Raw genomic sequence first — 13,106 nt, 5'->3', positions numbered from 1 at the left:
AGAGCATGGAGAACTCTCTGCCTCTGGTAATTATAAATATAATTCACAAAACGATTTGCCTTTGCATCCTAATAATACTCAACATTTTGTAAGTTGATGGTGTGTGTCCATAAATTTAAGCAGCAGCTTAGTAAAGAAGTAGCACAGATTTTAAAGCAGTGAGTGGTGTGCTGAAGTCAGCGCTAGAGAGAATGAATAATTAAATATTCAGGTATTGTAAGCCTGTTATTAAACCACTGGCAGCTTGAAGTCAACCATAGTAGGACCATTTGAACCATGGGAATTGGCAAATGCTACAAATCTCAGGTTCTCCCCATTCACCCCAAAAACCTGGTTTACCAGTAAACTACTGATGTGGACATACATAAATGTGTATTTAATTATTAGCTTTAACACTAAATGATTTATAGACTTTAACAAGTTATGTTGTATTTCTCGCCTGCTATTTCATCATCTAGAAAGCAATACAACTACTTCTTTGTCATAAGTTTGCTTTTGATTAAATAATTTTAGCTACACGATCATCTAATACATACTTTGTAAGTGGTAGCTCATGCTAATAAACCAAAATCACGTAAGACAAAACAATGAAAGTAGAAATTAAAAGTAAATGAAGAAGTTTCAGAAAACAGGGTCTTTTGCCATATTAACATGCTTCTTTAAGGAAGTGATTCTAAATATACAACAGAAAAGAGGTGATTCACTTAAGTTTCACTCACCATGAAGAGATCGCTGTGTGATCTTCCACTCTCCTCAGAGGGTGAGAAAAAGGAATCATTTCTACCCAAGCTCCTCTCTTGGTGAGCTTGTTGTTCTGGGACTGGTTCATATAAGCTGTCCATAGAGCCTTCCTGCAATAGAGAGATTTCTGAGTTAAGGAATAACAAAATGATAATTTTCATTGGAAAGTTGTCTAACCATCTACCCGCCTTTATACAGAACCCTATCTAAATGATGCTTTGCACTGGGATTATACTTTATGGTATGCCAGTGTTCAACAGTGAGCAAGACGGCCAAGAGAGGCATTCTCAGCAGTCACTAGAGAGCCAGGAATTAAAACAAAGCTCTGTGTTGGCGAAGGTAAAAGGGTTAGTTGCTCAGTTGTGCCCAAGTTTTTGTGACCCCCCAGATGTCTGCCAGGCTCCTCTGTTCATGGAAATCTCCAAGCAAGAATATTGGAGTGGGTAGCCATTTCCTTTTCTAGGGGAATCTTCCTGACCCAGGGATCAAACACAGGTCTCCTGCATTGCAGGCAGATTCTTTACTGTCTGAGCCACGAAAGAAGCCCCAAAATGAGGCAGTTTCTCAAGAAGCATGATGAGAACATAAAGTTCAAGGTACTAAGAAAAAACCTCTTTGGACACCTATAAACTTCACTGGCTGTCAGGTCAAAGTTTTTAGTTATATGCATCCCTCTGATGAGAGTATCAATTAGTACTATGTCCTTGTATAAGAAACATAATCTGTTGTACTTCAGCTTCCTCAACTATAAAGTTGCAGTTTCATTCACCTTACAGAAGAACTTGGGATAAAATTAAATACAGAGTATGCTTTGAAACAGCAAAAATATCCCACAGATACAATAAAGGCATTAATATTAATGTTTAGGGTATTTATATTAATAAGTTATATTATTCACTTGCTTTTATCCTTTTTAGGAACAATGAATTTTTAAATGTTTGAATCAACACGTAAAACTATTATGAACTCTCTGCTTCTTTTATTTGGGAAGCAAACTTACTGGCTAATTGACTTGTTATGATTTTTTTTCTTTTAAGATTGAATTGTATTGTGTGGCATCAGCTGGAGACAGTCTTAAGGGAGAGAGGTATATACTCAATATACTGAAAATTTCTAGTCATAGTAACTGATAATGCTAATAATGATGTCATCAATATGAATGTCTGCTGGATTACAGAAAAAAGTGAGTGAGAAATCATAATACTGTACAACAAATGTTCTCATCTTTAAAAATACATTTTGTTAAGATTTAAACAAAATAAAGATTGAATTATATTCACATTGTCTACCTCTAAAATTTCAACCAATAAGTTCTGCGCTACTTGTTCCATAATTCAAGCAGCTTGAGCTCCAAATGAATTACTGGGAAAATTTAAAAGACCTAGGTTAGGTCCTAAGACATGTGTGCTCTAAATAGCTAAACATGTAGGAAAGCTAAAAGCCTAACAGAATCACAAAGTGGTGACTGGAGGTTAAGCTTTGAACCTGTTAAGTGCCGGCCCACAAACAGGGAGCACTGACGGATCTTGGACCTTGTGGTATTATGTGTAGTGGTGGTCCTCCACATTAAGCAAGCTCCCTGATGAAATCCAGGGGCTATAGCAGCACCCACAGCTATGGAAGGAGGCTGAGAAAATCTCCTTCCAAAAGCTGCTGAGGCTCTTGCTTCTAGGAAGCCATAGGCCAGAAAAGTAAAATTCAACAACGCAAACTGGGATCAAAGACAAGCTGCCAACTGATTCAGTGACTGGATCAGTAATAAACCAAGTATCACCCTGGGATGAGGTACATGGATCAGCAATGTAAACCTTGTTTCTAAACTGGGGCCTCAGAAAGACTGGAGATTTTTGCCTCACAGCTAGATGGAGAAAGGTAAAGAGGCCAGGAAGGAGAGAAAAGAGAGAGGGGAGGATGGAGGTGAGAGGAGAGGAGAGGGAAAGGCAGAGACCGAGACCCTCGGGGAGAGTCAGAGAGAGAGAAGAGAGCTATGCTTCAGCATTAGCCAAAACACATGAAGGGATCAAAAGCTGAGAAAGTCAACTGAGTTGTTAATCTGAAAATAGAGCCATTTCCATTTCCATTCCATTGTATGAATGTAAAATCATGAAACAGGTGAAAAATAATTTAAAGAGAACATTTATCATCGTCACACGAGCTAAATAAAAAAGGAATTTTACAATTAAAATAACCTATGATGAAACCAAAACAGGCAGAAACAAAAAATAAAACAATTAAGAAGTCTTGAAAATAATATAACCACAGACATTTGCATTAATAATCAAAAATTGGGATGAACTCTAGACCTCTCAAAAGAATTAGAAAATGCTGATGAGTTCACCCAGAGTGCATAAAAGAATAACCGGAAAACCTATAAATCATTCAGGTAAATATGTGGAGGACATATTGAGGCATTACAACATCAGATTATCAGTAATTCTAGCAAAATAAAATGATAACTTTTTCTTGCCAGTCAAGAAAACTAGGGACCAATTTTACTTATAGTTTTAAGAACTCCTAAATGTAATATTAGCAAAATTAAATTTAATAATGTATTTAAAAATACACCATGGTCAACTACAGGAATATAAGGATATTTCAACATTTAAACATACTGTGACATGCTTTAAAAATTTTATCACTTCAATAAATATTTTAAGGCTTTAAATAATCTATTATTCATCTTTGATAAAATCTCAGCAAATTTGGAAAAGACAGGACTTTCTCAACCTCATTAGGGTTATTTATCAAAAACCTCAGGAAGACTCAATTAGAAGTAATTACATGAATGTTAGAAGCAAGACTAGGATGTCTGCCATATAGTATTTTTATTTGTCAGTGTTATAGGGGAGAGAGAGAAGCTGAGAATGGTATAACTGCCACAGAAGAGGAAAACTTACAGATTATCTGCATAAAAAGTCTCAGAAAAAAACATAGATTATTAGAAGCAGAAAGACCAGGGTTAGATTCCTGGGTCGGGAAGATCCTCTGGAGAAGGAAATGGCAACTCATTCCAGTATTCTTGACTGGAGAGTCCATGGACAGAGGAGCTTGGCAGACTATAGGATTGGATTGCAAGAGTCAGACATGACTTAGCAATTAAACCACCACCACTTCCTTGCAATATCAATATTTGAAAGTCAACAACACATCTATAAATCAGCAAAAACAAATTAGGGAAAAAAATCACAATAGCAACCAAAATTCTTTAGACCATGAGCAATAAAGTTAGCAAAAGATGCACAAGAATTTTTTAGAGAAAATTATAAAACATCTTTAAAGGCCATGAAAGATTAGAATAAGTGGAGAGTTATACATGTTTGTGGATGGGAGAACTCAACCTCAGAATGAAGTCAATTTCCTCTAAAGGTGTAAAATTTTAATTTATTTTCATCAAAATCCCATAAAAAACTTTCATATAACTTGATAAGATGATTTTGTATATATATAGAAGCAAAGAGATTTAAAAAGTCCACATTTTGAAGATGAACAAGGAGAGGACATTCTTCGGAGTAAGATATCTGCTGAGCATTAGAATTACCTTAATAGGTATGTAGAACAGTCAAAAAGAAAAGGATGGGATAAAATATATAAACTGATGGGATAAATATGGGATAAAGGATGGGATAAAATATATAAACCAAATAAAGATAGAGGAAGCATTTCAAATCACTGAAGAAATGGTGCACGGGAAATTGATTTGTAACCTTACTGGGTTACAAAGTCAAGCTAAACTCAATAACTCCATGATGAGCTCAACAAAAAAATCATCCTGCTTCTAATGAGCAAGCTTTCTAAAAGCCTTATCACCATGAAAATTTCTGGATTCAGACTGGCCCACATAAAAGGATATTCCTGCCTCCCTTTTGAAAAATAGACCCCATTTGGAGTTTATAGATCCAAAATAATAGTCAATCACCTTTAATGGATTATTTATAGTATCCTTGGTCAAAAATGGGTAGTTCATTAAGTATGGCTTTATATTTCTCTTAAAAATCCCATTTACTAAAAGATTTACAATTTCCCCCTATACTTAAGAGAATGTTTAGTTCATTCATTGACTTTCCTAATGCTAATCTTTATTCAATGCTTATTATTTAGCATCACCTATTTCTTAAACATTTAAAGGTCAATATATTTATATACAGTTCCATTTTTTAATTCTGCAATCTCTCCACTAAATTGCTAGTTTTTAATTTTTTCTTTAAAATGCTGTGTCCCACATGTTCACATTCCTATAGGCACAGGTAAAATGTGTTTTGAATTATGCACCAATTCTTGGCGAAAACTATGACCCCACCCCTTTTACACAGCTCATAACAGCACAGTAGGGTGTCACAACACCCTGATTGAGAACCCATATGCTAAATAACTTTATTTATTTATTCCCCAAGAAGGAATAAAATTACCTAAAATAATTTTGATTTTTTTTTTTACCAAGTACCTTGTGGACATTTTCTTTTAATAGTAATTAATTTTAACCACATATAAACTCGGAATGCTTACCCAAAATAAGTCAGTGTTAATGATGGTTCAACCTAAGCTAATATGTTTCTGAACAAGGATAACTTAAAAAGATGGGAAAGAGTTGACAGTCAAATCGAGTCCATGAGGCATGGCTTTGAAGCAATCCTTTCTGAGGACGTGCCACCTTCCCTATCTTACAGAGAAAGACAATCACGCTCATTATATGGTTTTATGTCTTTACTAGCAGGATTCCAAAGCGTATGCCACGCTATGCTGAGCTCTGCTCTGTTATAGAGACATTAGCATACTGACGATAGCACCATTCAGCGCGACTTCAGAACACGGTCGGCGCTGCCGCTCCACTGCCCATTTCCATGGGAAGTATATTCCTGTAAACCACATATAGCTCTTTTAGAGCAACTAGAAGCGAATTCACAATACCATTTAAATCACCTGAAATGGGATTTCTCCAGTCAGATTTATATGGCACAAAGCGAAGTTGAGCACCGGCGGTTATTTTGTAAATTAGGACTATATAGGCAACCTGAACTCGATGATTCAGCCTGCCACAACTCACAATTGCATTTTATTTTTCAAGATGCTGTAAGATTAAATCCCTTATCTTGGCTTAAAATGCCTCCTGTTTAGGTATACAACTATGTCAGCACCATCTCTAGCACTTATGTTAATCTTATTTGCAATTTGGAAAGAAAACACACATCAAAGGAAACCATTTTATTTCCTCAAATGACAGGGATCTCCCACTGACATCTTGAAAAACCAATGAATAGGCATAATACCCTGCTGTAAACACAGATAGAAATGAATAAAACTATTTTTGAAATCCATTTTTAGCATTGGCAGATGGTCACAATTGCAGGTTAGAGTTATAAAATATTCCAGATCTTGACTACCTGCTAACTTCCACTGATCCACTTCAGACTAAAGGAAAAAAAAAAGCAATAATGTAAAAAAGAATTTGAGAGGTGCCTATTCCCTTGAATGAGCGCATCTGCAGGACTGGATTAATCTATTGTACCTTGCATTTACAGGGCAGTGTAACTCAGAAAGCTGCCTCCATGGTGGTTTAACCAAACCAACATTGAACTGAATCCATTACTCAAACAATAAAGAAGGAATTTTGATTACTCAGAATGTCCCAAATCAAAACCAGTAACCCCAATGCAGCATATTTTGCAAAATAAAAATTCTTGTGCTCGATAATGAAAAGAAGAAAATAGTTCCTCAAAAAGACTATCTACATCTCACACTTAGAAATTCAGTATCAAATTGTTAAGTAACTGATCATTGTTACAGACAAATATATGCTGTTTTTGTAAATTACTTGCCTCTGAGTTGGCTTAAGTTCTTTAATGAAAATGTTTCCTTATTTTTCTAATGTAGACTTTCTTATGAAATCCTAAAATGTATTAATATCACCACTTAGGGGGTTTAGGGTAGACCCTAGTTCCAGACAATAAAATAAAACTGAGGATATAAACGGTACATGTATTAAAAATCTTACCAGCGAAAAGCAGAAGAGATTCATTTTGGTCAGTTTCCGCCCCTTGTCCGGTGCCCTCTCTCGGCTTCACAGCTGTTTGGACAGAGCTCCCGGGAGATTACTCCAGAGTAAAATCCTTGCCATAATCCCAGGGATTCACAGACCATTATCAGATGAGATAGGTCTTTGTTGAACAAACAATTTTCTAAATTAATGAGGAACCCTCACTAATAAAAGGAGAGAAGGAGACTAACCACGATCTTTGTAAACAGATTTCAATGGTGACAATAATATTCCTAAAATCTGGAAGAAAAATTCAGTGAAAACAACCGTAGGCCTATTTGAGTTAAAAATATGAAGCACACCCTGAAAAAAATGGCATTCTCTGACATGAAAGTAACCCCTTCACTTGAAAGGGTTGGTTCAAAGCTCAGTACCAGGTGCTCCCCATCACCCATGTCTTTTTCCTCTTCCACTGATTAAAATAATGTTGGATCCCTTATACTTTTTATGATGGTAAATTATGCATCAGTTAAAATTTCCCATTTTAACCATTTTTAAGTGTACAGCTTTGTGGCATTGCATATACTCGTGTTATTGTGCAAACATCATAGTCATCCATCTCTAGAACATTTCCATTTCTCATAAAACTGAAATTCTGTACCCATTAAACACTAACTCTCCTCCATTCCTCCCTCCCCCCAGCCCCTGGTAACCACCATTCTACTTTCTGTTTCTGTGAATTTCACTATTCTAGGTGCCTCATTTAAGTGGAATCATGCAGTATTTGCCTTTTGCAATTAGCTTCTTTCACCTAGCATAATGTCAAGGCTCACTCATGTTGTAGTATGTATCGGAATTTTTTTTGAGTATAAATAATATTTATTGCATGGATGTACCACATCTTTTCAACAGAAATGGGGATGCTTAATTCATTTATTTATTCATTCATTCATTTATTTTTATCAGAGTATAGTTGATTTACAAGGGCTTCCCTGGCATCTCAGTTGGTAAAGAATCTGTCTGCAGAGCAGGAGACCCGAGTTTGATCCCTGGGGTGGGAAGATCCCCTGGAGAAGGAAATGGCAAACCACTCCAATATTCTTGCCTGGAAAATCCCATGGACAGAGGAGCCTGGTGTGCTACAGTTCATGGGTTGCAAAGAGTTGGGCACAATTGAGCAACTACCATTGCTGTCTTAGTTTCAGGTACGCAGAAGAGTGGATCAGTTATACATATACATATATCCACTTTTTTAGATTCTTATCCCAAATGGGCCATTGCGGAGTATTAAGTAGAGTTCCCTGTGGTATACAGTAGGTCGTTATTAGTTATCTATTTTATGTATGTGTTTATATGTCAATCCCATCTCCCAATTTATCCCTCCTCCCCTCCCCCCAGATGTATGTACCACAATTTGTTTATTCATTTATGTTGATGGACACTTTGGTTACTTTTACCTTGTCTATTGTGAACAATGCTGCTTTGAATATGAGCATACATAAGTCTATATGCATCCCTGATGTCAATCCTTTTGACTGTTTACCCAAAAGTAGAATTCCTGCAAAGTTAAATTTAGATCTTGCAAATGTGCTTTTAATTCAGCTGGCCTCGGACTGATTTTTCCTTTAAATCATATCTATTTCTGGTTCCCCACTGGAAATGGCATCAACAGTTGTACCTTGTCCTTTAATTAGGAATACATGGAGAGATGCATGGTAAACTGCTACTTTGGACTGTTATTATTTAAGAATACTTTGAGTTCCATGTAATAGACTACAAGACAGACTGCTTACTCATGACTAAGAGCTATTCTCATATAAGTGTTGGTTTGTTGATTCACAATTGTTGGCATTGATGCAGAGCATTGCCTTTGACTGTGTGGATCACAATAAACTGTGGAAAATTGTGAAAGAGATGGGAATACCAGACCACCTGACCTGCCTCCTGAGAAACCTGTATGCAGGTCAGGAAGCAACAGTTAGAAGTGGACATGGAACAACAGACTGGTTCCAAATAGGGAAAGAAGTACCTCAAGGCTGTATATTGTCACCCTGCTTATTTAACTTATATGCAGAGTATATCATGAGAAACACTGGGCTGGAAGAAGCACAAGCTGGAATCAAGATTGCCGGGAGAAATATCAATAACCTCAGATATGCAGACGACACCACCCTTATGGCAGAAAGTGAGGAAGAAGTAAAAAGTTTCTTGATGAAAGTGAAAGAGGAGAGTGAAAAAGTTGGCTTAAAGTTCAACATTCAGAAAACTAAGATCATGGCATCTGGTCCCATCACTTCATGGCAAATAGGTGGGGAAACAGTGTCAGACTTTATTTTTTTGGGCTCCAAAATCACTGTGGATGGTGATTGCAGCCATGAAATTAAAAGATGCTTATTCCTTGGAAGGAAAGCTATGCCCAACCTAGACAGCATATTAAAAAGCAGAGACATTACTTTGTCAACAAAGGTCTGTCTAGTCAAGGCTATGGTTTTTCCAGTAGGCATGTATGGATGTGAGAGTTGGGCTATAAAAAAAGCTGAGTGCCGAAGAATTGATGCTTTTGAACTGTGGTAGTGGAGAAGACTCTTGAGAGTCCCCTGGGCTGCAAGGAGATCCAACCAGTCCATCCTAAAGGAGATCAGTCCTGGGTGTTCATTGGAAGGATTGATGTTGAAGCTGAAACTCCAATACTTTGGCCACCTGATGTGAAGAGCTGACTCATTTGAAAAGACCCTGATGCTGGGAAAGATTGAGGGCAGGAGGAGAAGGGGACGACAGACGATGAGATGGTTGGATGGCATCACTGACTCAATGGACATGAGTTTGGGTAAACTGCGAGAGCTGGTGATGGACAGGGAGGCCTGGCATGCTGCGGTTCATGGGGTCGGAAAGAGTTGGACATGACTGAGTGACTGAAGTGAACTAAACTGATGCAGAGAATCAGTGAGGTCAGAGTCATGGTCACAGGTCGCAGTTCCATTGCCCTTCCCTTCAAGGTCTGAATCTGGATGCAGCTCAAAGCATGGAGCTCTCACACTTTTAGATGAAGGCATCAGACGCCATAGGCACGAATGTCAAGTAGCCCTCTGTGTTTGGCTGCTTTTCTATGATCCTCCCAAGAACCTTGGCATCCCTGTAAGTTATACTGTTTCTGCACGCTTTCTCAAGTTAGCACTTTTGGGGAATATTATTTAAAGTATATTTTGAGAAGATGTAATATTAAAATTTAATCAAAACCATATGAAACTAGAACTTTGCGTCTCTTCCTTAAGGTCTCTTTTAGAAGCTATAACACTACTTCAAGTGTCAATATTTTTAAAATTCGATTATAAAATTTTCACACATCTTCAAAAGTAGAGTTCAATAATCCCTTCATATTTCCATCATCTATGTGCAAAAAGCATCAAGATACCCTGTTTTATCCTTCTCATTTTTCTTTCTGGCTAAAGTATTTTAAACCCCAGATATAATGTCATTCCACTCCTACATACCTTCACTCTGTGTGTCTAAAATTCTTTTTGACATTTTCTTGGATAATCTAAGGGCTATTGCTACACTTAAAAATTATTCCATGATGACTTCAGATACCTCCTTGTGTCACACCTGCCTTGGAAAGAGGGAGTCTCTTCTCCAATCTCTTGACTATGAGCTGAGGTGGGATCTACATTGATACATAGAACACGGCAGCGGCATCACTGTGCTAGATCTAAGCCTTGCCTTTAACAGACGGCCAACTCCCCCTTCCTTCTTCTTTGAAGCCAGCTGTTCTATTGTGAGGGAGCTCAAGCAGCACATGAGAAACTTGCATGAAGCAACACTGAAGACTCCTGTGAAAGGCCCAACTGCTCTCCAAGCTAGCAGGCAGCACCAATGTGCTAGATCTGTGACCACGGCCGGCTGGGGAGCAAGGCCCGAGTCCCTGGCAAGCCACCTTAACTATGCCAGATGGAGCAGAGAGTTGTCCCTCAAGAGAGCTGACCGAGTTACAAAATTATAAGGAAATAAATTGGGTTTTTTTAAGCCACCAAGTTCCGGGCTAACAAGATAGCCAAAGCACTTTCCATAATTAAATTCTCCAATGATCTTTTAAAAAAATAATAATAATTTTCATTTGCTCCATTTGAATCAAGATGCAAACAAAGACCACATGTCACATTTGGTTGTCATGTCTGGCAAATTTCTTTAATCTTCCTACTAATTCCTCTGTCTGTTTGTCTGACTCTATCTTTTTCTATTTCTCTTTTTCTTCCTTGCCGTTAACTTTTGCAAAAATTAAGTGCTGTAAAATATATCACATTCATATTTTCTTTTTACTTTAAAATTTTTCTCTCTGTACTTTTTCCCTGAACTTGAAAGTCTCCTGCTGCTGCTGCTGCTGCTAAGTCACTTCAGTCGTGTCCGACTCTGTGCGACCCCATAGACGGCAGCCCACCAGGCTTCCCAGTCCCTGGGATTCTCCAGGCAAGGACACTGGAGTGGGTTGCCATTTCCTTCTCCAATGCATGAAAGCAAAAAGTGAAAGTGAAGTCACTCAGTCGTGTCCAACTCTTACTGACGGCATGGACTGCAGCCTACCAGCCTCCTCCGTCCATGGGATTTTCCAGGCAAGAGTACTGAAGTGGGATGCCATCGTCTTCTCTGGAAATTCTCCTAACTTATATCTTTTAGAAGCAATAAAAACAGTAAAATATCCTAATTTTTTTTTTCTGCAAAAGATCTCTGAGGTGTTTCATGTTACACGATGACACTCCCCAAAAGTCATGGCTAATTCAGAGCAGAATAGGTCCTGATGGGGACAGCAAATCCTTCTATTGCCTCCCCTCACATTCTTCTTTTCTCAGATGCTGAAAATAAACTGTCTTTTATCTATTTCCTCTGAAGATAGAATTTCTATGCTCTCTAAGTTGGTAATTACTTTTCATTCCAAAAGGTAGTTATCACGATAGTATGCAAAGGATATGTTTTGGAACCAGACAGACCTGCATTTGAATTCAGTAACTTACTATGAAATCTTTGACAATCTTAACTTCTCTGAATGTCAATTTCCACTTCTATTAAAAAAAAAAGTGATGACAGGATCTTTCTTAAAGTCTGTTTATTTAAATTGATGCTTGAGTGATAAGTCGCTCAGTCATGTCTGATTCTTTGCAACACTGTGATCTGTAGCCTGCCAGTCTCCTCTGTCCACGGGATTCTCCAGGCAAGAATACTGGAGTGGGTTGCTTGCCCTCCTCCAGAGGATCTTCCCAACCCAGAACTCAAACCCACAACTTCTGTAGCTCCTGCATTGCAGGCAAATTCTTTACTGCTGAGCTACCAGGGAAGCACACATAAATTGATACCAATGTATGTAAAGTGAATTGCAGGAAGAATTCAGCAGATGCTATTGTGAATTAGTTTGGTCACCTCTTCCAACTGCAGTGTGTACCAAGAGCAGCCACTAAATTTCTCTGTCTCACTAAAAGAGAAGGAAGGAGGGTTGTGTCATGGTCAAAACACATCACAGCAGAAACCACAAGATCTGGATTCTATACCTAGCCTTAGAAATAAGGAGCTCCCTGACAAAGTCTCCCAAACTTAAAGAATTTTTTAGCTTCTTAATCTACAAACAAAACCTATAGACGAAGTCTTTCTCAACATTTTCACGTTAAACAACACACACCAAAAAATGGATGTTTCCTTAAGGTTCCATTGACCACTTCAAGTTCCAAGGAGGTGCTATATTAACACATATGTAACCATTCTCGATATATCAGCAGGTCACTACACAACAGTTGGGAAACTCTGGTCTGAAAGATATCTAAAACTCCTCTAGCTCATGACACTCATGGTGGATATTTCAGAGCAGTAAAAATGATAAAGTTAGAGTGAGGGAGAGGAAAAACCTTTCAAATTACATAGAGGTAAATCTAATACTTATATTCAAATCTACTGCATGAAACTATAGTACAGACAATTCTGAGACCCCCACCTTATCCCCAGGTGGTACTTCCTTAAGCTAAATTGAAATAATTATAAATTACCCACTCTTTTCATTGAAAAGGAATGTCTTAACTCAATAAATAATCATTTATTGTTTCAAGTCCATTTCTAAAATTTCATAAACAAAGGACAGGAATAAAGTCATGGATTTTGAAGAAACATAATTAGAGTAGTAGAGCATAAAGTACATATCATTTTGGAAATTATCCATAGCCAGGATTACCATCATATCTAGTAATTTATTCACCCAGATAACATTGTTCTCCCATTTTTAAGCCATCAAGGGAAAAGGGAGGAAAAGAGAAACGGAAAGGAAGAGGGAAAAAGAGGGAGTCAGAAAAGGGGGGTGGGGACTCTTCCAGTACACACATTCTTATGACAGACAATAAGTATCTTAACTTTCATGGACTGA

At 37.7% G+C, this 13,106-nt stretch overlaps 1 protein-coding gene across 1 annotated transcript in view; it reads right to left on the bottom strand.

Moving 5' to 3' along the window:
• LOC122428655 (putative uncharacterized protein ENSP00000383407) overlaps positions 1-6,754 on the bottom strand; it is a 44,439-nt gene extending 37,685 nt beyond the window's left edge. Inside the window, exons 1-2 of the mRNA XM_043448680.1 lie at positions 6,731-6,754; positions 720-851 (exon numbers count right to left, since the gene is read on the bottom strand). Coding sequence (XP_043304615.1) covers positions 720-851; positions 6,731-6,754 — 156 coding nt within the window. The remainder of the gene's footprint in view (positions 1-719; positions 852-6,730) is intronic.
• Positions 6,755-13,106: the final 6,352 nt, after the last annotated feature.

This window comes from Cervus canadensis, chromosome 27 (genome assembly GCF_019320065.1).
Source record: "Cervus canadensis isolate Bull #8, Minnesota chromosome 27, ASM1932006v1, whole genome shotgun sequence".
Taxonomy (NCBI): Eukaryota; Metazoa; Chordata; class Mammalia; order Artiodactyla; family Cervidae; genus Cervus; species Cervus canadensis.
Note: the sequence above shows the minus strand (reverse complement) of the source record. Positions and strands in the feature narration are given on the sequence as shown.